This window comes from Lissotriton helveticus, chromosome 2_1 (assembly GCF_964261635.1).
Source record: "Lissotriton helveticus chromosome 2_1, aLisHel1.1, whole genome shotgun sequence".
NCBI lineage: Eukaryota > Metazoa > Chordata > Amphibia > Caudata > Salamandridae > Lissotriton > Lissotriton helveticus.
The window spans coordinates 3,022,073-3,048,773 of record NC_136059.1 but is presented as its reverse complement, the minus strand read 5'-3'; the positions used below and the strand labels follow the sequence as shown (position 1 = coordinate 3,048,773).

Genomic DNA, 26,701 nt, shown 5'->3' with positions numbered 1-26,701 from the left:
CATCGCTTACAAAAGGTAACAATTAATGCATTTATGCCACTAATTGCATTAATTGTTACCTTTTGTCTTTTTAAAAAAAAATCTTTTTTAAGCGATGTATTTCACGATATAATTATGTGTAATGTGTTTCAGCATAATGCATTTTAACATAATCTTTCTAAATGATGTCATTCAAATGAATGTTTTGTATATATATTCTGTTTCCTGATTTTTCCCTTATTTACCTGTTTCCATTGATCGATTGCCTTGGAGGTTTTTCACTTGTATTATTTTTCCCTGTCCTAGGAATTGAACGCATCACTGTTCAGGGGATCCTTGTTTTTTACACTTGCAAAACCTCTTTCACCAGACCATACTTAACACAAAGGTGATCCGATTTGCTTATAACTTTGGTTTTATTCAGGTAGAACTTTAGCACTCTTATAATATCAAGAACGTGTAATGACCTTTCAGTCGGATTACAGGGTTAGGGATGAAAGTAGTTCTTATCACCACTGAAAGAATGTGTACGACACCTCAGAACACAGAGCTTGAGTTTCACTTACCCTACGAGCCGAAGTGATAGCAACAAGAAAGCTGCTTTCCACGTGAGATGCTGCAAAGAGGGCTTAAGTAAGACTTCTATGAAGGAGATTCCCTACAAGCCGTAATGGCCACAAGATGTACCATAGTGGAAGAAAACTCCAGTCTATTTTGAGGTAAATGGCGAAGATACGAATGACCACATCCTCTTCACACAATCAGTTTATGACAAACAGTACCTCGAACACTCAACACCAGTAGAGAGGAGAATATGAGAGTTCATCCAGGAATGGAGGAAGGTCACATCGGACAAATGGATACTAAACATCACACAATACGGATACTGTATAGAGTTAGAAAGACAACCTCCAGACATAAACCCAAGGAGAAAGGCACACGCAGCAAAGGAGCTCTCGCTCTTGCAGCTAGAGGCACAGGAATTGCAGAGCAAGGAGGCAATAGAAGAGGTACCGCAAAACCAAAAGAACAAGGGAGTTTACTCAACTTACTTCCTGGTGCCAAAGGTGGACGAAACACTAAGACCTATCCTAGATCTGAGGTTCCTCAACAGATTCATAAGGACTCAAAAATTCAAGATGACCTCCCTACAAGAGGTAATACCACAAATACAGCAAGGAGACTTCATGGCTACTATAGACTTAAGACGCATACTTACACATTCCCATCAAACACAAGCGCCTGCTAAGGTTTGTGATCAACCAAAGCCACTACCAGTTCACAGTACTGGCATTCGGACTAAAATACGCACCAAGGTTGTTTACAAAATGCCTAGCAGCTGTCGCAGCACACCTACGAAGCCAGGGCATACATGTATACCCTTATCGCGACGACTGGCTCGTAAAGGCAAGTTCGTACGATCGATGCAAACTACATATCCCGCAGGGCATACTAACACTAACCGAACTGGGCTTCTCGATTCATTGGGAGAAATCGTCAACAGAGCCTGAGCAAGTCAAGATATTCTTAGCAGCATAGATCAGCACCATAGAGGCCAAAGTGTTCCCCAGCAGGAAGAGAACTTTGGCGATACTGAAGGAAACACGTCATTACTGCGAGGGGCAAGTTCCGACTGTGAGGCCAGTGAGCAAGCTGATGGGAATGATGGCGTCTTGTATTCACCTAGGCCAAAATATTCGACTACACATGAGGCCATTCCAGGAAGGGATACAGCAGCAGTGGTCACGGGCAACCGGGAGTTGGGAAGATCTAGTGGTGCCACACCCGCAGTGCATCAGGAAATGGCGTGTTGGAACAAACAAAAATGATCACAGGGGAAACCATTCACACAACCAACTCCAACAGTGACCATCACGACGGACGCCTTCCAGCTGGGGTGGGGCGCGCACATGAGCAGACTGAAGGTAGGAGGCTATGGTCGCAACAGGATGTGGTCAAGTACATCAACTACCTGGAGCTAAAGACAGTGTTCCTAGCCCTGAAAGCTTTTCAGAAGCAGCTGTACGGAAACAGGGTGTTGATCCAAACAGACAACAGCACGACCATGTCTACATCAACAAGCAGGGTGAGACAGTCAGTAGCGCTATCAAGCCTAGCGCAGGAGATATGGTCATGGGCCATCCCACTAAGAATAGACCTACTAGCAATACATCTCCCAAGGAAAGACAACGTGGAGGCAGACAGGCTCAGCAGGCAGACGTCGGCATCACACAAATGGGAGATCAACCAACAGGAATTACAGGAGGTATTCTAGAAGTGGGGTACACCGCAAATAGACCTATTTGCAACACACCAAAATGCTAACACTTTGCATCCAGACAACAAGATCATCGTTCGCAAGGGAATGCGCTATGGATAAGTGGGTCAAAGACATTTGCATACGCTTTCCCCCCGATCCCACTGATACACAGGGTACTCAACAAATGCGGACTCAGCAAAATGACGCTAATACGAATAGCACATCAGTGGGCCAGACAGTCATGGTTCTCGCAGATTGTGGAGATGGCGCAAGCACCAGCACACAGATTTCCAAAAAGAAGGGACCTGGTAACAATGCAGAACGGAAGGATCCTACACCCAGAGCCAGAGAGCCTCAGCCTGGCGGCTTGGCTCCTGAAGACCTAGAGTTTGCTCACCTCAAACTACCAGCGAGCACAATGGCAGTGCTCAGGGAGGCAAGAAGGCCTCCCAAGTCGTAAAGAGATTTCTGGAAGGGGTGAAAAGGATCACACCTCCAAACAGAATGCCAGCACCAGCATGGAACCTCAATGAATTACTGACACAATTGATGAAGGCACCATTCGAGCCCATGCACAAGGTTACACTGCACATGCTCACACTAAAGACGGCCTTCTTAGTAGCTATCACATCACTACGGAAAGTAAGTGAGTTGCAGGCGCTAACACTTCAAGAACCCTACCTGCAAATACACAATGATAGGATTGTAATGAGAACAGACCCACACTTCATGCCAAAGGTCGTGTCTCGGTTCCACATCAGCCAAACAATCCAAATACCTAGTTTTTTCCAAAAAAGAAGCACAGGGAGAGTGCTGCATACACTGGACGCCAGGAGGGCGGCGATGCTCTATATAGAAAGAACAAAGGAGAGCAGAAAGACAAAGCAGCTCTTTGATTCCTTCGCAAGCAGTTTCGGGATGACCTGTTACCAAGAATACCATTGCACGATGGATCGCACAAACCTTACAACTATACCACAAACAAGCCGGGCAACAGTTAGAAGGGGCAGCTCATGCTCATTCAACGAGGAAGAAAGGAGCAACAATTGCGTTTCTGGCTAACACACCAATTCAAGACATTTGCCAAGCTGCAACATGGTCTTCAGTGCACACATTCACTAAGCACTACTGTGTAGATATCCAAATGAACAAAGAAGCGCACGTGGGACAGAAGGTCTTACAGCACATTTTCAGTAACCAGTGCTCCTCTTCCACCCAGCCACCACAATAAGGACAAACCTGCTACAACGTCTATGCACAGCATAGTGAATCCAGAAAGATTCACGCTGCAAAATGTGTAGATTCTTACCTGTTGGTGTAGTTTTGCAGCTTGAAGACTTTCTGGATTCACGAGCGAACCCACCCACCTCCGCCAGAAAGATGAGACAGGACGAAGGGGATTAGAAAATGGACAAGACTTAGGAAACAAAAGGAAAAACAATAACGAAAGAAAAGAAAAAATAATCCGAAGATGTTGATCAAAGGTGGGAGCTTCCACCAGAAGCGCGCCGACGTCACGAAAGACACCAAATGGTAGGATGGCGACGGGAGAGAGAAATAAGACTACAATTCCGGGCCCAACCACTAGAAGGCGGAATCATGCACAGGACAGTGAATCAAGAAAGTCTTCAAGCTGCAAAACTACCTCGACAGGTAAGAAACTATACGTTACAGGGAAGTTATGTTCGGTTTAGATTTTATACACAAAGTTATAACATCCCTGAAACCTTTTTGTTTTTTTGTGAATTTCTAAGGTTTGTTTCATTCTTTTTCCTAACTAAAAAGTCTCTGTAACCTTGGGTCCTGAAAAAAAAGTTTTGGACAATTCCTAGCCCATTTATTTATTTATTTTTAAAGTTTTATATAGCGCGAACAAGATCTTTGCAGATATCAGAGCGCTTTACAGAAACAGTAGGTAGGATAAACAAGACTCTTAAATCAATATGAGATTCCGTAGACAGTGAGATGCAAAAATAGGGTATCAATCATACAAGAGTATACAGAGTAATAACAATCAAGAAACAATAATATGGAAGCAGTACAATGTCTAAACGGATAAGATTATAGCACCCCAGAGGGTGAGTAAACACAATGTTGAAAGCAAAGTAGTAGTCAGTAGTGGGTGCGTTGCAGGTTATTGAGGCACTCAAGTCCTAGTGTACAACCCAATAAACAAGTTGGAAATCAATAGTATAGCATCCGTGCAATGAATTAGATCCAGAAGCAGACAAAAAATGGACTGACATAGAAAAGTATTCAGACAGCCGATAATGTGGGAGCCAAATACTGTCATTGTTCCAGTAACAATAGTGTTCAGGTGTATTTAGCCATAAGGATGGCCTTCACCTCTTTCTTGAAGAGTATAGTGGACGGGATAAGCCTGGTTTCTGGTGGGAGTTCATTCCAGATCCTAGGTGCCATTCCAGAGAAGGAGCGTTTGTATGTTTTTTCCTTCCGGAATCTCCGTGGTTTCAGGAGGAGAGTGTTTGTGCTTCTGTTGGATCTTGAGCCTCCTGATATGGTCAGCTTATGAGAGAGGTAGTTGGGTGCCTTGTGGTGTACGGCCGAGTGTGTCATACAGGCAATTTTCAACTGAATTCTGGCTTCAATAGGCAGCCAGTTCAGGGTTTTTAAGTCAGGGGATATATGCGAGTGTTTTCTTGAGCCAGTGATGAGTCTCGCGGCCGCGTTCAGGGAGGCTCTTAGGGGAGCCGTTGTTGTCAGGGGGAGCCCGCTGAGAGCCACAATTCCGTAGTCTATGCGAGGAATGACTAAGGCTTGTACCACAGTTTGGAAGTCCTTGGGTGGTAGGAAGGGTTTGAGTTTTCTCAGCGTGTTGATTTGGAAGTTGGCTCCTTTAGTTGCTATGCTAATATGCTGCTGCATGTCGAGATTGCAGTCCAGTGTGATGCCAAGGGATTTCGCTGAGTCCACGATGGTGGGTTGGACATTGAGTGCGGTTAGATGATTGAGCCAGGTTTGGGTGATGGCCTTTTTCGCAGGAGGAGAGATCAGAAGGAACTCAGTTTTCAGAGCATTTAGTTTGAGGTGATTGTCGGCCAGCCAAGCTTGGGTGTTTCTTAGTGTGGCATTCAACAGTTTGATGTCTTCAGGGGATTGAAGCTTGAGGTAGAGCGGAGTGTCATCGGCGTACATATGGAAATGTACCTTAGAAGATTGAAGCAAGGTGGTGAGTGGTTCCATGACGAGGTTGAACAATGTGGGGGATAGGGAGGAACCTTGCGGGACGCCCAGTGTTACTGGCACAGGCGAGGACAGTGCGTTATTGATCTTGAACCTCTGAGAACGGTTGTGCAGAAAGGACGTGAACCATTTGAGAACCGTCCCGGATATGCCCATTCTGGTATTTAGGAGCTCCAGTAGATTCTCGTGTTTGACCGTATCAAATGCTGAAGAGAGGTCAAGAAGGATGAGGAGGCAAGACTCATTGTGATCAAGGATTTGGAGGGCATCATCTATTATGTGTGTCATGGCCGTTTCCGTGCTATGCTTTGCTCTGAATCCGGATTGGTGAGAGTTGAGGAGGTCAAACTGCTCAATGTGTTTTGTCAGTTGGAGTTGTACGCATTTTTCTAACAGTTTTGCTAGAGTGGTGATATTGGTGATAGGACGATAGTTGTTTAGGTCGGCCGGGTCAGCTGTGGGTTTCTTGAGTATAGGCGTGACTTGCCCAATCTTGAGGGAGTCTGGGATGAGCCCTTGTTGCAGGGAACAGTTGATGATTTTAGTCCAGAGTGGGAGGAACAGGGGGGTGAGGACTTTAACAGCATTGGCAGGTAGGGGGTCTGTGTGATGATTGGCGGGTTTCAAGGTGACCAGCAGCTTGTGAATTGATTCTTCGGAATAGGTGTCGAAGGACGTCCATGAAGCGTTGTTTTTAGCATGAGTGTTAGTTATGCATATGGAGCCGGCGAATCGACTTACATCCTTGATGAGATCGCTTCTTATAGTGTTGTTCTTTTGCTTGAAGAAAGCAGAGAAGTCTTCGCAACTTGGGATAGCCTTTGTTAAGTTGTTGGGTTGTGGAGGTTGCGTTTTGGTTTGGGTTTTGACTAACTCGAACAGTTTTTTTGGTCGGTTTTTAGCTTGATCCAGCTGTTGGCTAAAGAATATTGATTTCGAGCGTTTGATTTTTCTGAAGTAAGCGTTTCTCTTATTCTTAAGCGTTCTAAGGTTCAGTGCAGAGGGGTCAGATCTCCACGCGCGCTCAGCTAAGCGCATCACACGTCTGTCTTCGTACCATGGGTTCGAGTTCTTGGTGGAGACTCTCTTCAATTGCAAGGGTGCGGCTTCGTTGATTATTGTAGACATGGAGTCTAGGTAGAGGTTGGTCAATGAATGCACATCAGAGACGTCCGTCGGGGGAAGAAGGAGACTGCCTATGTGGGCAGGCAAGGACTTTGGGTTAAGGCATAATGCTTGGTCCCTCAGAGACCCCCTATCTTCAGTCATATGGGGTGACCACTTATGTCCTATTTAATGTTTTTCTCCCCCGCATCACAAAATGGCGCCCAGAACTTTTCCTCTCATTGTTGTGGCCAGTGTGTGTGAATGTATTCTCCTGGTTTCGACGTGTTGCACTCAAGCTGTCATATCGTCGGCTGTGATCATGTTCAGCGCTACGCCGCACGCTGACATTGTAATCCAAAGGAAAGGCTTTCTTTCAGTCAAGAATGCCACAACACTATTGTACAGTTGATGATAAAGTTTTATTTGACCCAGACACAAGAGCAGCATCAACGCGTTTTGGTGCCCCACAGCACCTTGAGCACGACCAAGGTGCTGTGAGCCACCAGCCGGGGTCCCCGCAAATGCTTATGACTTTGATGAGGATTCCCCTGGAAGAGACATTGGATTAGAGGTAAGCATGGGTTCGAGGCATGCGGGCTGCTAAATTCATATCTATTGCATAGATCGCCGCCTAGTGTTGGGTCCGGATGATTGCACATTGTTGTCCTGGAAGAGTCTTCGAAGTATCACGAGATAGGTGGCTCCTCCCCTAGACTACAGTGCGCATGGGCATCGACTCCATCCCCAGATTGTTTTTTTCCGCCATTGGGTTCGGATGTGATTTCGACGTCTCCTGTTCGGAATCGATAAAACAATTTCTTTAAGGCCAAAAGGCCTTCTTTACTTCATCGGTATTGTTCGCGTTCGGTCTCGTGTGTACTCCAACTCTTCGAGTCGGATATCTGAGGAGTCGGGTGACTCTTCGGTCATCGAGGCCCTGTCGACGCAGCAAGACCCCGACGACCCTGCGATGGAACGAAGTCCGTTCAAGTACTGCCCCGTGTGCGGTTCGAAGTACCCACACATCGACGTGCATCCTGTATGCAACAAGTGCCTGTCGCCGGACCACAACGAGGCCAACTGTATGGCCTGTTCGAAGTTCAGGTCGAAGAAGACGCTCAAGCTTCGGCGCGTGGCGCGCCTCGAGGCCCAGCGATCGGCACCGGCGCCAGTCGACATCTTCGTAGACCCCGAAGCAGACGAGCAAGAGCTTCACCTGCAGATCTCACCTACATCGGCGGAGGTCGAGGCCGACTACGGGGAACCTGTCGAGGGCCAAGACCTAGACGAATACGTCGAAGAGGTAGGGGACGACGAGGAAGCTTATGGAGCCGTGGAAGATAGCTCGGAGGAAGAGCTATGCCCCGTACGTACAATTACTATGGCTCAGGTCACGGGATCGCCACACGGCCTTACCCACGACCCTACACCTCAATCCTCGGCCCCGCCTTCTGGCCCGGCTACGGACATACTAGCGGAGCCTCCATTACCAAAATCGAAACCGAAACTAAAAACATCGGACTCGAAAACAACAAAGTTGGCCGACACACCATCGAAACCGAAGACGTCTGCGACACCATCGGCGCCGTCGTCCTCGGAGACTTCGAAGCCGAAGAAGGCTGTCGAACAGGCTAAGGTACCGAAAGGGGTCAAGGAGCCAAGCTCGCAGAAGGTCCTCGAGCAAGTGTCTAGCAAAGTGGTCGAGTCGAAGTCGAGGAAGACTGTCGAAACGCCTTCGGCCACGACTGCCGCACCAACAGGCAAACGGGCAGTCGAATCGAAGTCCGCGAAGGGCACCGAGCCAAAGTCTGGAGCCCCGACAATAAAAGAAAAGGCTGTCGATCCGAAGCCTGCGGCGTCGACGCCTACACCTGGAGCAGGAAGCCGGAGTGCAGTCGTCGAGGGAGAGTCGACGGTCGGATCTTCCCCTGTGGGTGGACCAAGGTCATCGGTCGGATCGACAAAACCATCCGCTTCTTTTACGAAGCAGGTAGCAGACTCCCTTAAGCGGATACGGGAAAAGGGGTTGACGTCGGAGCCGAAAACGCCCTCGGTACCACAGTCGATACCCCCACCAAAGAAGGCTTCGACGCCGATACTTTATACTCTACCGCCGAAGGTGGCGCCGAAGGCCTTTGCACCCCGATCGGTGCCACAGGACACAGAAGGGTCGGGGAAAACGCAAGAACGTGGACGTTTCGATCGACAACCTTCACTAGAAGAGCAGTCGGCACATTATATCGACGCCGACACGGGAGTATTAACGCTCCACAAGAGGAAAATTACTTCCAAGCCTGTGGAGTCGTTTGTCATACCTCTTAAGAAGAAGAGGCCAGCGCCAGACACACCAGAACTCGTTGAACCCCTCCCTCAAAGACCTAGGAGGAGTCCAACACCTTCACCCACTTGCTCAGAGGGAGATGGGGGTGAACAGGATGAAGAGTATAACTTTCCAGACAATACTGACCCTGATGAGCAGCAGGACTCATGGGTGGACTCTGGGGACCAGGGTGACCAACAAGTGGTAAATGACCCACAGGTTTTTGGTGTAAAAACTTCTCCAACAGAAGACTCTGCGGCATTTAATGCCTTAATTGAAAGGGCGGCTACAAACCATAAGGTGGAACTGCATGCCGACCCTGTGGAAGTTGACTTTTTGTTTGACACTTTCTCTGCATCAGAAAAGACTGTGAAGACACTTCCTATGCTCAAAGGGGTTCTCAAGCATGCCACAGACATTTTCAAAGAACCCACAAGGGCAAGGGTGGTAAACCCCCGGATAGAAAAAAAATACAGACCGGCACCTGGAGACCCAACTTATATATGGGGCCAGTTGCTTCTGGACTCTTTGGTGGTCTCCAATGCCCGCAAGAGGGCGAATTCACAGACCACGGGTGAAGCTCCTCCCCCAGACAAGGAGTCAATAGTGCTGGAGGCATCGGGGAAAAGGGTGGCAGCTCAAGCAGCCAACATCTGGCGCATAGCTAACACACAAGCCCTGTTAGCCAGATATGATAGGGCGCACTATGACACCTTAGAGCAGCTATTACAACACCTTTCAGACAAGTTTAAAGAAGGAGCTGAGATGCTAATACAGGAGGGCAAGCTCATCTCCAACGCTGCAATCAAATGTGCGCTCGATGTTGCAGATACTGCAGCAAGAGCGATAAACACTAGTGTGATGTTGAGGCGTCAAGCATGGCTCCGCATCTCAGGGTTCAAGCCAGAGATCCAGACAACCATACTCAACCAGCCCGTTAACCCAGACAGACTGTTTGGCCCAGAGGTTGACACCACCCTCGAGAAGATCAAAAAAGATACTGAGACAGCTAAATCCATGGGTGCGCTTCAATCTCAGCAATTCAGAGGGAACACTTTTCGTCGCTCAAGTTCACGGGGTGTTACCAGAGGACACTTGGCACAGCAGACGCAATTCAATAGAGGAGGCGCACAGTCCTCATACCCCAAACAGGGTAGAGGAGGTTACAGAGGAAACAGCGCCAAGGGCAGAGGCAGAGGCAACAACAGTTCCCGTTCCTCTGCTGCCAACAAACAGTGACTCTCTGTCACTGCCCCCCGACCATCTAACACCCGTCGGGGGGAGACTCCAACAGTTCCTGCCAGTCTGGGAGTCCATCACCACAGGCAGGTGGGTAAGGAAACTTATCCAGTCCGGATATTGTCTAGAGTTAACGTCCACTCCACCCAACATACCCCCAAGACACCGTCCTATGTCAGCAGAGCACTTGCACTTATTGCAGCAAGAAGTCCTTGTGATGCTGCAAAAAGGCGCAATAGAGCTCATGCCGGTGGAGGAAGAAGGCACAGGGGTTTATTCCCTGTACTTCTTAATCCCAAAGGAGGACGGCTCGCTCAGGCCCATTCTAGACCTACGCCCCCTCAACCTGTACATACTCTCAGAACACTTTCACATGTTAACACTACAGCAGGTTCTTCAATTGTTAAACCAGGGAGACTTCCTCGCAACCTTGGACCTCAAGGATGCTTATTTCCACATACCACTCCACCCATCCCACAGAAAGTACCTCAGGTTCACCATACAAAACAGGCATTACCAGTTCAAGGTCCTACCCTTCGGAGTGACCACTGCCCCCAGAGTGTTCACAAAGTGTCTGGCGACCGTGGCAGCGCACCTCAGGAGACAATCCATACATGTCTACCCTTACCTGGACAACTGGCTCGTTCAAGCAAAGTCGGCACAGCAGTGCGCCGCACACATGTCCCACACCATTCACCTCCTTCACAGTCTGGGGTTTTCGTTAAACTATCCGAAGTCGCACCTTCAGCCAGCTCATGTGCGGCAGTATTTGGGCGCGACGATAAATACTCTGACTGCTACAGCTCAACCGAACCCAGCGAGAATCGACAACATCCAGTCGCTCATCCAGAGGTTCAGACCGCAACACTCACTCCCAGCGAGAGTGTTCATGCAGTTGATAGGCATGATGGCCTCCTGCATCTTCATAGTCCCGCACGCGAGATTGCATATGCGTCCGCTCCAAGAATGCTTGGCGAATCAGTGGACACAGGCTCAAGGACAGTTAAAGGACCTAGTGTTGGTGACCGGTCGGGCATACACCTCTCTGCATTGGTGGAATCCACACAACCTTTGCAAGGGCCGACCGTTCCAAGAGCCTGTGCCACAGATTATCCTGACGACGGACGCATCTCTCCAGGGATGGGGAGCTCATGTGCTCCACTACACGGTGCAGGGACTATGGACGACACAGCAAAGGAAGATGCACATCAACTATCTAGAGCTGATGGCAATCTTCATGGCACTCAAATCCTTCAAAGTACATCTGTGCAACAAAGTTGTGTTGATCCGGACGGACAACATGACAGCCATGTACTACATCCAGAAGCAGGGGGGTACGCACTCTCCACGGCTGTCTCATCTGGCTCAGAGCATGTGGAAGTGGGCCATTCAGAGGAACATCTTCCTCATGGCGGAACACCTTCCGGGCAAGGACAATCAGATGGCGGATCTCCTCAGCAGGTACAGCCATCAAATGCACGAGTGGGAGATACATCCATCAGTACTCCACCCGTACTTCCAGCAGTGGGGTCATCCAGAGATCGACCTGTTTGCCACAAGGGAAAACGCAAAATGCCAAAGCTTTGCCGCCAGGTTCCCTCACCCACAATCGCAGGGCAATGCGATATGGATGAACTGGTCAGGCAGATTTGCGTACGCTTTTCCCCCAGCACCTCTCATTCCGCTGGTGGCAAGAAAGCTAAGGCAACACTCGCTGACGCTCATCCTGGTTGCTCCAACGTGGGCACGCCAACCATGGTACACCACGTTTCTAGAACTCTCCGTGGTACCGCATCAAAGGTTGCGTCTCACACCCAGGCTCTTGACGCAGAACCATGGCGACATTCAGCATCCGGATCCGCACCAGCTCAATCTGGCGATCTGGCTCCTGAAGTCTTAGAGTTTGGCTACCTTAACCTGCCTCCGGAATGCATGGACATCATCAGGGAGGCCAGGAAGCCCACTACCAGAGCTTGCTATGCTGCAAAATGGAAGCGGTTTGTCATTTACTGTACAGAACATCACATAAACCCGCTAGATGCGTCCATTCCTAACATCATCTGTTATTTATTACATCTTTACAAGTGCAATCTAGCGTACGCCTCCATTCGGATACACTTATCCGCCATAGCGGCTTACCTCCAGAACAGGCAGCATCTCTCTGTTTTCAGGGTGCCTGCCATTAAAGCCTTCCTCGAGGGACTGAAGCGAGTCATTCCTCCGAGAACACCACCAGCTCCTGTGTGGAATCTCAATGTGGTTCTCACTAGACTGATGGGCCCACCTTTTGAGCCGCTACATTCATGTGAGATTCAGTTCTTAACATGGAAAGTGGCTTTCCTCATTGCTATTATATCTCTCAGACGTGTTAGTGAGCTGCAAGCGCTCACAATACAAGAGCCATTTATACAAATTCACTCTAACAGGGTTGTGCTCCGCACTAACCCCAAGTTCCTTCCAAAGGTGGTGTCACACTTTCATGTCAATCAGACAATTGAACTGCCCGCATTCTTTCCAAAACCGGAGACAGTAGCAGAAAGAATGCTCCATACTCTAGACGTCAAAAGGGCACTGATGTACTACATTGACAGAACACAACAATTTAGAAAGACACAGCAACTTTTTGTTGCCTTCTCAGCCCAGCACAAGGGCAACCCAATTTCCAAGGCAGGAATAGCCAGGTGGATCGTTAAATGCATTCAGATTTGCTATCAGAAGGCTAAACGCACTTTAACGGTCCCCCCCAGGGCACACTCCACGCGCTATTGGGGGCCTCCATGGCTTTCCTGGGAAACATTCCTTTAGAAGACATTTGTAGAGCAGCCACTTGGTCTACACCACACACGTTTACCAAACATTACTGTGTAGATGTGCACTCCAAGCAGCTGTAGGACAGGCTGTTCTCAAAACTCTTTTTCAGATTTCTGCAGCTGGCACAGGCAACCGCCGCTAATGGAGGGACTGCTATGTATTCTATGCAATAGATATGAATTCAGCAGCCCACATGCCTCGAACTGAATATGCTACTTACCAGTATGCATCTGTTCTTGGCATGTAGGGCCGCTAACATTCATATCGCCCACCCTCCTCCCCGGTGCCCGTAGCGGCTGCAGATTATTTCTTGCATTCATTCATTAGCATGGACATCAGTTACACTATTTCACTACATCTTCGCCACAATGGCTAAAAACAATCTGGGGGTGGAGTCGATGCCCATGCGCACTGTAGTCCAGGGGAGGAGCCACCTATCTCGTGATACTTCGAAGACTCTTCCAGGACAACAATGTGCAATCATCCGGACCCAACACTAGGCGGCGATCTGTGGTAAATAAATAATTAAATACCTGATCTATTTTTGACTAGATATACAATAACAGATAGCTCAATAAATAAGAGTCAAGATTCGAGGTAGCTGGAGTTTGCAGGTTTTAATACAGCATAAAGGACAAGAACAGGACAACCTGCACGGGAATAGGATGGCAGGGCCCGGCAGCTGCCGGGGCAGGATCTGGGATGAGCGCGCTAACTTTAATAACAGTGCACAACATATATATACTAAAACAAAATACATAGCATTCAGCACAGTAGGCGTAGCAGTGGGCGGGGTTCGTAGCAGTCGCGAAAGATAAGGCTGAAGTGGGTGTAACAAGAGGCGTGAACAGGGCGTATACATAGACATGTGATGCAAACGTAACAGAATATGTCATAAATGGGGCGGAAACATGGAGGGGGCTACCTAAGGAACCGGGACCTCTAACCTAGTGGTGCGCGCAAACTGACAATGACGTGTTACTAGGAGGAACTGGGGGCTATGACTTCTGCGCTAGAAGAAGAGACTGAAGTCTGGAGAGTCAGAGCGACATGTACCTAAACACTATCTAGTATCTGATGTTTAGAGAACATATTGATAGAATCCAAAAGTTATCAGGGTAAAGGCTAACAGACTCTAAGACTGGTGCATGCATTATTCTACATGTAGTGCGTGTTGAGGAATATTAAATGACCATTAATACAGTATTTCTCTTACATGGAGACGTAAAAGCTAGACTGTGACGGAAACTATTGATGCGATTCAGTAGCTTAGGAATGCAGAGAAGGAGAGCTGGACTGATAACTAGAATCATAACATACTCTTGGCAGACTGGCAGGCAGAGCCAGGCCGAGCCGGGCACTGTGAGGCAGGAAGTAAGTGAAGGGTCAGGGATACAGGTGGGGGCTGAATCGCTCCTTGGAGAGGGTTCAGGTGACAGGAGCTGAATCTGAGTCCGGGCCCTTTTGAGGCCTAGAAACGGGGACTTTACAATGAATTAACGTGCACACTGTGAAACGTGGCAACGTAACTTTACATAGGCCTGATACTCGTAGCTTTCACGAGAACTGGGAACTGGCATACTAGAGATGGACACAACTGTAATTGCGTCTTTAATCGATCATAAGGGAATACATATGCATATTAATCATGCACATATAGCATAAGATGGGGAACACGTAGGGACACAGAACATGGCAAAATTTACTTTTCCACATTCCCTCCTTGTCACTACGTTTCCATCAGGAAACATCTATATTCATGATACCATCTATCATTTCATACAGTATCATTTGCTCGTCTCGAATTGTCTTGGAACGGGATCTAGGACGGGACTTGGGACTAGGAATACAAGATGTAGCACAAATGCCGCAAATCGCAGGGCCACATTGTATACAGAGGCAGCAACTGAATATGATCGCTACTGCAATACCTAGAAATGACAATACTTTCCATCCCCAGGCAGAAATTATACTCCAGAACCAACCAGACCATGTCCAGGTGCCTGGATTCTGGTGTAACTGATGGGCAATTTTATGAAGTCTGGTTATAGCTGAATAAACAGACGGCGCGTTATTAGGAATGAAAATGCAGCAACTAGATCCGATGACTCTACATGCTCCTCCTCTATCGGCCAGTATGACGTCAAGAACGAGACGATTTTGGAGCACGACAAATCTCATAGCAGATTGTTCTTCGGTTAAGTTACCTAGAGCAGAGGCAGTCTCATTCACTACTGCTTCAAGGGTTCTGGTTAACCTACGGATTAGCTTACTATTCTGGATAGGGCCTATAAAGAAGAAGAAACCTTTATTGAAATCTGTATACTGTTCTAGAGCAGTTTCAGTTTGATCGACAATTGGGGACTCGATCTCCCTTCTATGTCTAATGTGTACTAGATGTGTGTTTCTATGATAATCGGATGGGGCTAGAAAAACTGGTGGCAGTAGGAAAGCAATGTAACAGGTTCCATCCCAATCGAGGGGCAGACGAACATATGCGGTCTGACCACAAACAAAATAAGAATGACGTGAGGCTTTGAAAATAGATTTCCCACTGTCACTATACTTGACAATAGTAGTACAATCACTATGTCCTACATGTACGGAACCATTATTTCTGACACATAATTCGCCTTTGACTGGTAGTACTGAAATAGCAGGTAAGTCTGGAGTAGGATCAGACTGAACATTCAGGACCATAAAATTCGAAGAATAATTACCTAAATTATAAACTTCATTTTCTAGATCTAACCCTGTTCTGTGGGGAAGACCTTACTTGTCTGGAAAACATGTACTATTCAGAAGGGACATATCTGTTGAGGATGACGTTAACATGGACCATGCTCCACACGAACCATTATGTGAAAACGGATAAGGAAACAGTGGCAGAACTCCCTTCGGTGTCTGGAAAGGGGGGAGTCGACCACACACCCAACAATTAGTGGCATTGCTGGTCTGGTGTGAATAATGTAACATACGGATAAATGTATTGTTGCGCATAGCAAGACGATAGGATAGCTCGTGAGGAGGCAGATCACTAAACGTGTGCTCTATTGTAGCATTAGAAAACTTATTTACATGTGAACTTGGAAAACATAAATGAAATGCATAACTTGTGCAGGTAACCATCAAACTCAGAAACAATATAAAACTTAGAAAAACGATACATCGGATTGAGTTTTGACTAACTCTCTCACTATGGGGGTCTATCTCATACATGTCAGATACCTGTCTAACCGTTTCACCCGAGGGGGACTTAGACAATTAAACTGGCTGACTTATTTTACTAGACCGGAGCTTACTTTTATACTCCTGCTGCGGAGTTTTCTCTAACAGGGAGGGCTTTGAGTCAAAGTCAATAGCGGGACAGTCCTTGAGAATAGGGCAATTTTTAGACTCTGAAGTGTCCGTAGAAATGTTATTTAAAGTCTTGTTTCTTAGTCCATGAAATTTCTTGACGTGAGACAGGTGCACCCAGCCTTTTCTGCCTTCCAACTTCACGGCCGTGCGGGTGGTCAGAAGGACTGACTTCGGCTCCTTCCAGCGAGGCTCCAGCGGACTTGAACGATCAAAGTTCCTGATTAGAACCAAAGTGCCGGGAAGGACCTCGTGTGGCTTGACTTCAGTATTGTCGGGAAATGCAGCGGCAACCTGTGAACGACAAGAGTGTAGGGCAGACATCAAGGAAGCTAGGTAATCTGTCAGCATATTACTGGAAACATCTGTAATACTTCGGGGTCTAGGTGTACCCCACATATTTGGGGGGCGGCCGAATACGACCTCATAAGGGGACAGACCTGATCTGGAGTGTGCGACCATGCGCATATAAAACAAAGCAACTGGCAGGGCAACTAACCAGTCTACACCTTTTTCTTGACAGATTTTGGCAATACGGGTTTTCAAGGTTTGATTATGTCTCTCTACGAGACCGGCTGCTTCTGGATGGCGTACACAATGGAACTTCCACTGGTACCCTAACAAAAGGGAAACGTGCTTCATGAGTTCAGATGAGAATGGCTGGCCGTTATCAGAATACACGACCCTAGGGAGTCCATAGCGGGGGAAGTATTCACGAACCAACTGCTTGGCAGTGGTCGCGGCTGTGTAATCTGGAACTGGATATGCTTCTGTCCACCTGGACAAAGCGCATACAACTACAAGGACATATTTGAAACCTCGACATCGCTCCATCTGAATATAATCCATCTGGAGGACCTCAAAAGGGTGGTCAGGAGGCTGGAATCCACCTTGTTCCACCGGGACACTTTTACCTGGATTGAACTGGCAACATATCATACAAGTACGGACTTTCTGCTTGGCTGCAGCTCGTAAATGCTTGTTGAACCAAAGGTTCTGGATACTGTCTAACATGGCTTTTTCTCCTAGATGTGCAGGACTATGTGCGGTATTGATAATGACTTGAACCATTGAGTCGGGGAGAAACCATGTGGCTTTTCCCTTCGTCACCCATCCCTGATCTGTCTGGACCCCTCCTTGTTCGGACCATTTCTTGATTTCTTCAGGAGTAGCATGTGACTGGATATCTATGACATCTTGAGTGGGGTCCTTAACTGTCATACATGTAGTCTGTTCTGGAGTGGATGTCGGTGTCTTGTTAACTGGTATGTCTGGTGTCTGAGCTGTGAGCTTGGCTGTTCGATCTGCTAGATCATTGCCTTGAGAAATAATGTCTGTGACTTTCGTGTGTGCTTTGCACTTCATGATAGCGATAGCTGTCGGTAAATGTATTGCATCTAATAGAGCTTGAATGAGGAGACCATGCTGAATCTTGGTCCATGAGAAGTCATGAAACCTCTCTCTTGCCAGAGCACTCCGAAGTCGTGTACAACTCCGAATGCGTAGCGTGAATCTGTGTAAATGTTAACTTTCAGGTTCTTGGCACGTATGCAGGCTTGGGTCAGAGCGACTAGCTCTGCTGCTTGAGCGGACAGGGTGTCAATACGATGTGTCTCTATAACGCTAGTGTCAGTAGTCACTGCATACGCGGCTACTAGTTCTCCTGTACTTGTTCTCATACATGAACCATCCACATAAAGTGTCAGGTCGGGATTAGGTAAGGCAATGTCTGTCAGATCTTGTCTTGGCTTTGTCATGGTGTTAACTACTTCCACACAGTCATGTGTGGCAGGATTTGAAGTAACTGACGGTAACAGTGTAGCAGGATTTAGGATGTTGCAGCGTCTGATTTCTATGTGTGGCTGGAATAGTGTCAGTTCATAACCTGTTAAACGTGCAATTGTCAAGTGCTGAGTCTGTGTTCGGTTTAAAAGAACTTCCACGGAGTGTGGAACTTGTACTGTCAAGGAGTGTCCTAATACTATGGAATCACTTTGTCTGATAGCTAGTGCTGTGGCTGCAACTGACTTGAGGCACGCAGGCAGGGCCTGGGCTACTGGATCTAATGTGCTAGAAAAATAAGCACAGGGCTTGTATTGTCCGGCTTGATCTTGTGTAAGAACAGATAATGCAGTACCATCACGTTCTGTGACAAAAAGTGTAAAAGGCTTACTGTAGTTCGGTGTTGCTAGAACAGGAGCTTGGCATAAGGCTTTCTTCAACTCATTAAAAGCAAGTGTATGTTCGGATGTCCAAGGGAGGACAGTCGATACGGCTGCCTCCTGTGTCGTTAACTGTATCAGTGGCTTGGCTAGAAAGGCATACTGAGGAATCCATTGTCTGCAATAAGAAGTGAGGCCGATAAAAGCACGTACCTCCTTCTGGGTCTTGGGCTGAGGAAGACTCGCTATTAACTGGATACGGTCAGGTGTCAACTGCCTACCCCTCTTGGACAGTAAGTGGCCTAAGTAGATCACTTGCTGGACACAGAATTGAAGCTTCGAAGGGGACACCTTGTGCCCCATCTCGGCTAGGAAATACAGAACTGTAAGTGATGCTCGCTCGCAAGCACGTTCAGAACGGGCTGTGATCAGTAGATCATCGACATACTGGAGCAGGGCAGTGTCAGTTGGCATGTGAATATTGTCTAGTCGTCTCTTAAGTGCTTGACTGTAAATACTAGGGCTTTCTGTGAAACCTTGAGGAGCTCGTGTGAATTTATAGCTCCTTCCATTTAAACAAAAACCGAAAAGGTACTGGCTGTCTGGATGAATGGGGACACTGAAAAATGCATTCTTGAGGTCTATTACAGTAAAAAATACAGCTTCAGAATCAATAGCTGTCAACAGGGATGAGATATCTGGAACAACTGGGTACTGGGGAATGATACATTTATTGAGTTCTCGAAGGTCAATCACTAATCGATATACTGGGGGTGCATTTGGATCAGTACGTTTCATGACTGGAATAATAGGAGAATTACATACATTGGAGTCAGTTTCTACAACTACTCCTTGAACAATGAGCTCGTCAATAATTTTGGATAAGGCTGCTACAGCCTCAGGTGGCAATCTGTACTGTCTGATTCGTGGTAGGACTACACCTTGCTTGAGAGTCACACGATGGGGTGTGATTTGCATAAAACCAACATCAGTTGGACCTTGTGCCCATAGATGCTGCGGAACATGAGACAATCTCGGATCGAAATCTCGTAAAACATAGTGACCCTTGAAGTCACGCAAAAACAAACGTATTCCCTCTGGGGAACAACAAATGACTGCACCTAATTCTTTCAATGTCTTAATACCTAACAAATTTTCTGGACACGACTTCGTAAGTAACAGATCAGTAGTTCGGGACAATGGACCAACTTCTAGAGTAACTGGCTTTGATATCTCGTTTACAATTGGCTTTCCTGAAAATCCAAGGGAAACATTTCTAGAGCCTGAGAGCGGAGCCCCTGGAACCTCATCATGACTGATAGTAGTCCTACTTGCCCCTGTATCAATCAAAAACTTTCTGTCTTTCCCTAATACTTGACTGTGAACATAGGGACCTTCTTGATCTACAGGAATCTCGATGAGAGGCAAGCCTACCTCCCTCTCTAGGCTGTTTCATGAATACGCTTGATACTCTGGATACTCTGTCTGGGCATACTGGTACATCTGCTGTGTAACATGCTGTGTTGCAGCGATAGGCTGCGGTGCTGGAACTGTCTGTTGTGCATTCTGTGGTGACTGAGAAGTCTGGTCTAGGCGGACGTGGTCTTTCTTTAGTCTTACCAGTGGCTATATTGTGTTTCAGAACTGCACACTCGTTTATAAAATGACCTGGCTGTTTACAATAATTGCATGTCCCCTTAACGGGAGCTGCAGGATGACTGGCTTGATTCGGACCCCTCTTCTGACTGTCTTGAGGAACAGATTGTGCAACTAGTACTTTCATTTTCGTGTCTTTCATACGTCTTCTCTCGTGTTCTTGCTCTTCTCTGATTCTATTCTGGTGGTACTGGAGCATCTGTAACATCTGGGACGGAGTACTAGCTTGCCATGTACTTTCGACTTTCAAAACTCGATTCTTAACTTGTGGACTTGAATTCTCGACTAATTTAGTAACAAAAAGATGAGGGTATGACTCGCTACTCGTCTTTAAACCACTGTTTATGATAAAACATTTCTCAAACCTGGAATAAAAATCACTAGTGTCTTCGTCTTGTTTCTGTTTACAGGCTGAGATTGCATCCCAGTCTTCCTTTTTAGTGGCCAATAACCTAGGCAAAACCTGTATCAATAATTCTGGTAATTCTTTACATTTGTCTCCAAGACCGGTACCTGGTACTCGTATCTTATCTTCAGCTTCTAGAGCTGTCCAATCGATCTTTTTCTCTCCCACCTCCCAATCTTTTTCCTTGAGTTTTTCATATATGCCCGCAGGCAACAGGACTTTTAGCATTTTAATAATATCTGGATACGTGTATTCTCCCATACGGAGCATGTCTTTTAATTCTCGGTGGAACCCTGCTGGATCGTTGTCGTGACAGGGAATTAACTTCTTCATTTCTAAGAGTTCCATCTTGGTAACTGGGGTGTAAACAAATACTCGTTGCATTTCACCACCCGCTGTCCTAACTGGGTGTACTTCTCGTAACGGATGCTGTCTGTCTATGTAAAACGGTTTACTTTCTGGAGGTGAGACATGAACAAAATGCGGGTTCAGAAACGTTCTATATTTGTGGCGCTGTTCTAGAATGACACTAATTAAATCGGTACCTAGACCTTTCCATCTATACTGGAGTAACTCGTTCAGGATATCATGTAACGGGCCTGGATCAGAATGTTGACCCTCATACAGTGTAATGAGGTGCTGGATCATATACATACCCACCAGTCGCTGCTCGGCTGGGGGCAGTTTCAGAAACATTTGTGCCACTATTTCGTCTGGAAAAGTGGTAGAATCAGTAATCCATCGGACTGCTGATCGGGCTAGTTCTTGTTCATGCATGGTACTAAGTTCACTATAACCGATTCGTGATTTCAGAATGTGATCGGTAGCTTGAAATACTTGTTCTAGAGAGCCTTGTTCTGGTGCTGGAAGATGAAAGACTTTCTTGTGTTCTAGGCGTAAATGTCGGTCTGGAAATCTAGATTTACCTACATACGCTATTCTGGCGGGATTCTCGTCGTCTACCTCTTCAGTAGAAGAGTCATTTTCTTTCTCGCTTCCTAGAGCTTCTTTGCGTTGTTCGTGTAACCTTATTATTTCTTTACGTATTTTCTTGTACATACTCTCTATACTATTGAGTGTCTTGTGCTTACCCTCGGCTATATTATCACTCCACTTTGTCAGAATTTTCATTAGTTCGGATCTTTAGTCGGGGAATCTTGTTCCCTAATTAAACAATTGATCAGAAACTTTAATAGCATGAACTGGATCTCAGATTTCCTGAGAGACATGACTTCACCGATACTTTCTGGATCATCTCCTGTACGAATGAAGCGATACATTCTGTCTAGATCTTCTTTCATATTCGGTAGGGTGACCAAATACTCGGACACCTGCCTTATACGTACGGAATATATAACCATACTATCCTCGCCTGGGACTGGATCATAACAGCATTCAGTAAGAGCTCGCCTGATTTCTGCAATGGACTGATATTTGGGCGTACGCTGTAATGCACGTTCATGTAACTCGACTACCCCTAGACGTCTATTTGGCGGCGGGGTACCAGGAGGACCTCCTCCCGCGGCCCCTAAACTGGAATCGTCGACTGATACTCTGCGTGCTGGCAAAGTGACTGATGTGGCGGGTACTTGTAATGTAGGCTGAACCGGGGGTACCGTAACAGGTGCTGTAACGGGTGCCCCGGTGGCTGGAGGACCATGAATTACATTATTTACAGGAGCTGGCGGAACAGAATTTGTATATTCTGGGACTGTGTCGTCCAAATAGGACGAGAGAAAAATATCAGCTGCGGTCGGTTTGTGACGTAGCTTGATCGGAACTAAGGGTGGCGGGAAATTACTGGATGCCTCCGGGGTTGCTTTTGGCAAGCCCTCGGCAAGAAGAGGATACATACCCTTAATGAGGGCATTTCTCTGTCTGTCTGACTGTTCGGTTTTAACTCGTTCACCTACTTCGATTAATTCCCTTTCTTGGGCTCTTTCTAAGGATTCTCTACTTAATTCTGACTTTCTGATTTCTTTTTCGGTTCTTTTATGAGATTCTTTGCGCCATAACTCGATGGCATCTTTCTGTGACTGTCTGGCTTTCTTTTTCCATAATGCTTCTTCTACTCGCATGATGCACTCGGCATCCCATGTACCCGATACGGGCCATCTATACTTTTCTTCTAACTGTTTGGTGTACTCCACCCACAAATCTAGATACAATATGGCACTTATGCCATGCTTTTGATACATAAAATGACCTGGACTGTCCCTAGGCGGGACAGGAACTGCTTCTTCTAACAGACCTTTTCTAGTTCTTAACTGACGTAACTTGGAGAGTAGAGGCATGACTGGGTTGGAGTCTAGACACAATACCATACACAATGAACACGATAATTACTGAAGAACAACACATTCATACCACGACATTGAAATACATGAATGACATTTAAAATAACAGTTCGGACAAAATACTACCTGAACTACTGAAAACAGAATACATGAATTTCTCGAGAACAGAACGGACTAGAACAGAAACTAGATGCACTGCTAAAACAGTACGAAACTTACCGGTCTCATAAAGAGACACGTCAGGACCCGCATCCACCTAAGTGGACACTTCGTGTTGGATCTGTGTACCCAAACCCACGGACCAGAGACAAATTAATTGACCCTGTCTAGATACTACCCCAGCAACGGTACTCACCGGGCAGCAAGAACGGAAAGCCTCGGACTGGACTGGACTGCTACGACGACGGACGGACGAACCTCGGACTTCAGTTACGGGTGGGCCTCCGGATACCTCGGACCTTGGACTCTCGGCTTGGGCTCTGGTCGGGACTCGCCGCGTTCCTCCACCGCCTCGTCTGGATGCTGGACCGCAACCTCCGTCTCCTCCGTGGGCCTGAGGGATACTTGAAGCAGAAATATCTGCACGTGCACGGTATGGTTCCGTCACGGCTGCAGAGGATCAGGGGGCTTGCGTGGCTTCTCCGGCGCGTGGGGAAAGGGCAAGTCCCTATTCGGGCGCCATTATGTGGTAAATAAATAATTAAATACCTGATCTATTTTTGACTAGATATACAATAACAGATAGCTCAATAAATAAGAGTCAAGATTCGAGGTAGCTGGAGTTTGCAGGTTTTAATACAGCATAAAGGAAAAGAACAGGACAACCTGCACGGGAATAGGATGGCAGGGCCCGGCAGCTGCCGGGGCAGGATCTGGGATGAGCGTGCTAACTTTAATAACAGTGCACAACATATATATACTAAAACAAAATACATAGCATTCAGCACAGTAGGCGTAGCAGTGGGCGGGGTTCGTAGCAGTCGCGAAAGATAAGGCTGAAGTGGGTGTAACAAGAGGCGTGAACAGGGCGTATACATAGACATGTGATGCAAACGTAACAGAATATGTCATAAATGGGGCGGAAACATGGAGGGGGCTACCTAAGGAACCGGGACCTCTAACCTAGTGGTGCGCGCAAACTGACAATGACGTGTTACTAGGAGGAACTGGGGGCTATGACTTCTGCGCTAGAAAAAGAGACTGAAGTCTGGAGAGTCAGAGCGACATGTACCTAAACACTATCTAGTATCTGATGTTTAGAGAACATATTGATAGAATCCAAAAGTTATCAGGGTAAAGGCTAACAGACTCTAAGACTGGTGCATGCATTATTCTACATGTAGTGCGTGTTGAGGAATATTAAATGACCATTAATACAGTATTTCTCTTACATGGAGACGTAAAAGCTAGACTGTGACGGAAACTATTGATGCGATTCAGTAGCTTAGGAATGCAGAGAAGGAGAGCTGGACTGATAACTAGAATCATAAAATACTCTTGGCAGACTGGCAGGCAGAGCCAGGCCGAGCCGGGCACTGTGAGGCAGGAAGTAAGTGAAGGGTCAGGGATACAGGTGGGGGCTGTATCGCTCCTTGGAGAGGGTTCAGGAGACAGGAGCTGAATCTGAGTCCGGGCCCTTTTGAGGCCTAGAAACGGGGACTTTACAATGAATTAACGTGCACACTGTGAAACGTGGCAACGTAACTTTACATAGGCCTGATACTCGTAGCTTTCACGAGAACTGGGAACTGGCATACTAGAGATGGACACAACTGTAATTGCGTCTTTAATCGATCATAAGGGAATACATATGCATATTAATCATGCACATATAGCATAAGATGGGGAACACATAGGGACACAGAACATGGCAAAATTTACTTTTCCACAGATCTATGCTATAGATATGAATGTTAGCAGCCCTACATGCCAAGAACAGATGCATACTGGTAAGTAGCATATTCATTTCCTTGTCTGCAAATTCCTCACCAATCTCCCCAACTCTTTCCTCACCTCTCCCCTTTCTGAGAAATGGTCGCCCAGCCATCACATACATATGGTTTTAGGTTACATTGTTAAACGGCATAGCCACTGATCAAAAGACTGCAGGCTGGGTCTACCTGTACGGGCTCTAAACAAAAGAATGAGGAACTGGCGTCAGGGCACTATTGTGGCGCTATATGGCTCCAATGATGTCATGTCCTGGTATGTGTCTGAGGCCGGAATGGAGCCGAACTCCACCTAATGGTGTAGGAAAGCTATTGGAAAGTTTTTGCATCCTGTCTGGCACCTTGGGATATTCGAAAAGTGAGTAATCAGCAGGTAGGTAAAGCATTCACCAGAAAGATCGTTGTCTGGGGTAAGTAACTTGTTCAACATAACTTTCTCTGTGAAGCACCAGTAGAGAGCACAGCTTTATGAATTACAAGTTGGTATGTCTGCTGCTTTTATATTTTCTTTTCTTATCAAATTAATTTGTCTTGATTTTGTTTCAATCAGAGACGAATACCTTGAAAAAGTACAAGAGAAACCGTGAAGAGTGTACTGACAAACGGCAACCACGAAGACCAAGAGCAGCCAAAAAAGAAGTCCGGTATTTTGGGAAGAGTGTACATGGTAGGCGTTCTGGGGTGGTTATTGTTGATTATTCATATTCATGTTTATTCAGGAAACCACTTTCAAGACCATTGAGGGTAGTTTGTTTGATAGTCTCACTAATCTCTCTGGTGGGGTTTCCTCAGTTTACAGTAGTGGCCCTCGATGCTTAGCTGTGACAGAATCTCATGTTTGTAGTCTTCGGTGTTCTGTATGACTTGGCCCCGCCTTTATCGGCGGGTTTGATGACTATCTCCATGTTACTTTTTAGGGATGCTAGGGCCAAACGTTCTGGTTCGGTGGTATTGTAGTTCACATATTTCCGAATCGCCAAAACTTGGTTGATGTCACGTGTGACTACCTGCTCGTAGGCCAGGATTTTATGTGCCATCATGTGTGTAGGGAAATGTGTCAGGCAACTGCACCTACTCCATCACATACCCCCCGCACCTCTCAAAAAAGGCAGCCAAAGGCTTCAAACACAACCTATTAAAATCCCACCCAGAAACCCCCATCTCTGACCCTTACTTCTCAATGAACAACGGGCCCATTAAGAATGACATCATATTCTACACTAAAAGAAGAGCTCAATGGAGAAAAGCCTTTCTCGCTCTCTTTAAGGTATGTAACATGAAGAAAACAGCGCACGGTTTTGCCTTATCTATCCTCCCCTCCCTATTCTTCAACGCACCGTTATCATAATGGTATCATCCTAATTCAATCCAATAACCACAACCTCAACTTGATCGACCACATTTTTCCGATCATTAAAGAGGCACTCTTCCAGATCCCTCCTCTCCATCCCAGCACCCGACCTCTGCTTAACAGCCTCCCCAACTCCCCGTTGGATCCCACCTTCCCCCCTCACCCTGCACTTTCGGACCCTCCATCCCCATCACCTTTACTCCCAGCACCTCCCCCCAGCTTCACAGCCCCCCCCCCAATTCAACTTTGGATTCCAGCTTAGACACCCCCTAACCACTCATCCTGATCTCCATATGTCACCCTTCCCCACCACCTCTACTCACAGCTCCCCCCTTTGGCCCATCAGCCCCACCATTACCCCCATTGCTCTGGACACTCCCGTATCTTTAGAAACCGCTACACACTCTACTCCCTTTGTCGCATCGTTGTTGGAGGCTTTGCAAACTCTTTTTTCCCCCTACCTGGACGCTGCAGGGTCGCTAGGTGTCCCTGATTCCAGCGCGGAGCAAGGAAGGCGCTGAAGGCACGGAGGAGGGCTGAGCATTAGAGGGACTCGTAGACCCAGGAGTCCACTGGCTAACCACACACCTGGCTCCCCCTGAG

The 26,701-nt window shown here is 46.9% G+C and overlaps 1 protein-coding gene across 2 annotated transcripts in view; it reads left to right on the top strand.

Moving 5' to 3' along the window:
- Positions 1–26,701, top strand: part of LOC144817651 (uncharacterized) — a 434,119-nt gene that overhangs the window by 285,902 nt on the left and 121,516 nt on the right. For both annotated transcript variants that reach the window (XM_078674371.1, XM_078674372.1), the window contains one exon: positions 25,298–25,414. In XM_078674371.1, the coding sequence (XP_078530497.1) occupies positions 25,298–25,414 (117 nt within the window). The remainder of the gene's footprint in view (positions 1–25,297; positions 25,415–26,701) is intronic.